Raw genomic sequence first — 3,988 nt, 5'->3', positions numbered from 1 at the left:
GTCTGTCCTGTCACTTTCTCTAGTTCTTTTAAGGCATTTGAAGCACTACAAATATTACATCTGTCCATGCCCTAAGTGCTAGTTCACTGTCTCAACTCTGATGTTATTAGATCCTATTTCCAAGTCCTTGCAACGAGGCTGGTCCCTCTGAGCATGACCAGAAGGGACACACTGTGGTCACTTACACTGCTGAGATCCTGTGCCATCTGGGAAAGCATGTCAATCTGTGCACATTTCAAATGTGGAGAAGTTAGAAGGACAGCTCTTTAATACTGAAGGAGGAAAGTGATCTCCTGCCTCCAATACCACCTGACCACCCAATAGGGTGACCCAGTGGTTAGGACCTTTACTCTGACAATAGGAGACTGAGTTCCTCCTCTGCCAGCAACCCCATGCAAACCTCAGTTTTCCTGTGAAGATGCACTGTCTCACTGTTGCAGAGAGGAGATCATTGCAAAGCATAAGTGTCCACACTGGATCTATTGTACGTGTGCTCGTGGGGGGAAAAGCAAATCCTGCAGGGGGATAGGATCTAAAATCTGCACAGGTGGCCCAAACTGCCACAAATGCAACTAAGTTTAGCTTCCTAAGTGCTACTGACCTGCCTCCAGGAGAATTATATTTGGGCCCAGTATGAGCAGCCTGGTTCCCACAGCTGATGGGGGTGCCTGCTCCTGGCATTGCCCACATGACCTGTCACACAAGAACACCAAGCCCAGGAACAAGGATGTGAGGGTTGTTGGGGCAGGTCTCTCCCTGGCCACTCTTGAGATGTCTCCAGGACATGTGTCAATGGCTTCCCTGCCATATTTAAGGACTTGAGGTGTGCAGTAATGGCAGGCCATTAGGCTATGTATAAAATGGGATGCACCCTCTGCTTTTCCCTCAGCTACACACTCCCCGACCCGAACCAAAATATCAGAGGGGAAAGGCTTCTCATGATCACTGCAACATCCTGCATACTGTATTGCTCCCCTTCCTAACACCACGGGAGAGCTGGTTCCCCACTGCACTGAGGTTTGGTCACTCCTACTCTATAGAGGAGAGGAGGGCAGCAATGCACAGCAGGTGGAAAGTAGCTAGCTGCTCTCAAACTCAAACCCCGTTTACTTTCTACCGCTGGAGACTTGCTGTGTCACATTTATTTCAGAATGCTCTATAGGGAAGCCTGCAAGTTACTCCACTTTCCTCAAGTGTCACGTGCATCCAGACACTTCACAGGGTCTATAAAAATAGCAGCTAAACAAGGACCAGCCCTGCATCTCTCTGAGCCATGGGGCTACTCGTACTGCTGGGCTGTGCCTCCCTGTGGGCTGGGCTGGTGCAGGCTGAGGTGGGGAAGTTCAGTTCCTGCCAAGAGTATTTCTACAAAAAGGCTGAGCCAGTGGGGTTCTACACCCAACACACAGCAAAGATCTGCCAGAAGTATGACAACGCTTACCACTATGCCACCCTGTATGACAAAGAAAGCCACACCCCGCGCTGGTCTGCATACACGCTGAAGGTTAAATCATGTGAAAACCAGCCCCAGAGAAGGAAGAAATGGTTTGTGGAGCCACAGGTCAGTCCCAGCACACTGGGTCAGGCATTGTGGGGTGCAGAGCTGCTCGGGAACCTGATGAACCTGGGATGTAACAGCATAAGGTGGAAGAGGGAGGAAGGGACAGTGGGGTTCGGACCTGGGAGAGAGTGAAAGTGAAGGGCGTGGGGACGTGGAGGGTGCTGAGAGCAGGGGAAAAGGGCAGAGCTGTGATTCTGAGTGAGGTGGGTACCGTGCAGCAAGATCCCATTGGGTTGGAAAAGAAAAGTAAGGGGGCAGCTGATAGCCCAGGAAGCATGGGAGGAGGGGTTTCTATCCAGGTACAGAAGATGGTTGTGAATGGGGAGCCCATAAGGCAGGCAGCAGGAGCGAGGGCAAGGAGAGGTCATTTTATCATAGGGTGCAGGCCTAGTAAAACTGACTGGTGGGCAAGGATTTGACTCTGGGGGAAGTCGGGTCAGACTGCAGCAAGGGAGAGACTGAGTGCATCTATGACTGCCAATTTTGCGATGATGGGGAAGGGGTTTTCCTTTGGGCATGAGCATTTCTGAGTCCCATCTTGTGTTGGATCAGCTGCTAGGTCCACACAAGTCCCCCGAGATGAGAACAGAAGAAGGCTCAGGCCTGACCCCAGAACAACTGCAATCCACTCAGGCCATCAGCAGGGACTATGTAAACACCAACTATGACCGGGGACATCTGAACCCAAACAGCTTCCAGTGTGACAATGGTCGCATAGCCACCTTCACCCTCACCAACACTGTTCCCATGGACCGCTGCTTCAACCAGATCCACTGGCGCAAGCTGGAGAATAGCCTGAAAGACAAGTTAACAAAGAACTGCTTCAATGAGGGAGGAACTGCATACCTGGTGACGGGAGCTGTTGCTGGCAGTGAGAAAATCCCCAAGAAGGATGACCAGGAATGGGACCATCAACGGGCCTACGACCGAGTGGCAGTGGCCAGCCATATCTGGACAGCTGTCTGCTGTGACAATGCCAACAACAACCGCAAGTTCTCCTTCGCCGTCCTGGCAGAGAACAAGGAGGAATCCAAGCTACGAGTCCTCTCTGTGGAGCAATTAAACCAGGAGCTGCAGAAAATGTACAATACTCAGAACATCAAGGTCCTGGCAGATGACTGCAATGCCCAGAGCCAGAAAACCCAAGAGGTTTTCTCAGCAATTGAACAAGATTTGTACAGTGCCTTCAGGGACCTGATATTTAATTTGTATACTCAGGTCCTCCCTTCAGACAAGAGGAAAAACCTTGACAAAGAGACCACCCAGGTAATGAAGAGCAGAAACGTGAATCAGCGCAAGGTGCAGCTGGGAAGTGTTGGGCTTATTCAGGAGGTCGGCAGCACAAAAGACTGGCACGACCTGTTTCTGAAAGCGTACGAGCAGGACAGCCTGTCATGTGTGCTGTCTCATCCTACTGATGCCACTGGACTTGCTGACACTTCAGGCACTTCACGCAGAGTGTGCACCTTCCACGAACAAAAATACCTTCCCGGCTCTGACATATCAGCACAAGGCTACCATTGCTTTGGGCAGGCCTGCGGGAAGCACAAGGGAGAAGCCTACAGCTGGTGTTACATTTCAGCCAACAAGAACTGGGATTACTGCTGTACTAAGAAGTGCACGAAAGATTACAAGTGTGCACGAGGAGATGGAGGAACAGCGACTTGCTCACCGCAATACTCAGCTGTGACTGTGAAAGGGCACCAGTGTCGTGCTGACTTCCCTTGCGGCCTCTATCACCAAAAATATTTCTGGTGCTACATAGACCATAAGAACAACTGGGATTACTGCTGTGCTCCGAACCACTACTGTGGGAAACATGGTTACAGCTACCGGTGGTGCTATACAGGAACTGGGACATCGTGCTGGCAGTACTGCAATCCCTGAGGTGCCAGCCAGGCAGGGCCCCTCCACCACCATGCAGGGGTGAGGGGACTGGGGGGAGAGCATATTTTCTCTTGTTCTTAGTGCAGCTGTTAAGTGCTGAAATGTGAATCGGTGGCAGTAAAACTGCTCATTGCATTGCGGGGCCCAGTGAAGGCCACCTTGCCAGGTGCATGGTCTGATGGACACTCCAGAATCAGGGGCATGACAAGACAACTCTCGCCTCTCATTGCAATGGACTCATAGAAATGCTTTTTCAAAAGTGAGGAAACGTTGTGTAGCTTGTGTGCATGACAGCACCACATTACTAACGCTGTGCTTCTTGCTGAATTAATAAACTTGCAGAGTGATCCATAACAGTGAAGTAAGCTTACTTAAGGGCAGCTCTGACAAGGAAAAGTCTCCCTGAGGGGGATTTTAGCTTTGCATTGCATGAGCTCAGGCTCTCCAAACTCATTCCAAAGAAGCCCGTTCTCTCCTTACTAAATACCAGTGGCCAGGTGCCAAACAAGCCATAAACTTGGCCTACTGGATGTCAGTTTA

The 3,988-nt window shown here is 50.8% G+C and overlaps 1 protein-coding gene across 1 annotated transcript; it reads left to right on the top strand.

Annotated features, from left to right (window-relative positions):
• The first annotated feature begins 1,273 nt into the window (after positions 1-1,273).
• LOC149852529 (uncharacterized) lies at positions 1,274-3,448 on the top strand. The gene is made up of 2 exons (XM_090028386.1): positions 1,274-1,561; positions 2,114-3,448. The coding sequence occupies exons 1-2, from the start codon at positions 1,274-1,276 to the stop codon at positions 3,446-3,448; spliced, it is 1,623 nt and encodes a 540-aa protein (XP_089884512.1).
• The last annotated feature ends 540 nt before the right edge of the window (positions 3,449-3,988 follow it).

Source organism: Crocodylus siamensis, chromosome 15, assembly GCF_052110815.1.
Source record: "Crocodylus siamensis isolate JL-2025a chromosome 15, ASM5211081v1, whole genome shotgun sequence".
Classification (NCBI taxonomy): domain Eukaryota; kingdom Metazoa; phylum Chordata; order Crocodylia; family Crocodylidae; genus Crocodylus; species Crocodylus siamensis.
Note: the sequence above shows the minus strand (reverse complement) of the source record. Positions and strands in the feature narration are given on the sequence as shown.

What these genes read in the sequence shown, in the direction of transcription:
- LOC149852529 (XM_090028386.1), top strand. Translation starts at nt 1,274, where the DNA reads ATGGGGCTACTCGTACTGCTGGGCTGTGCCTCCCTGTGGGCTGGGCTG. An exon ending in AATGGTTTGTGGAGCCACAG is followed by an intron (nt 1,562 to 2,113) that starts GTCAGTCCCAGC and finishes GTGTTGGATCAG; the next exon opens with CTGCTAGGTCCACACAAGTC.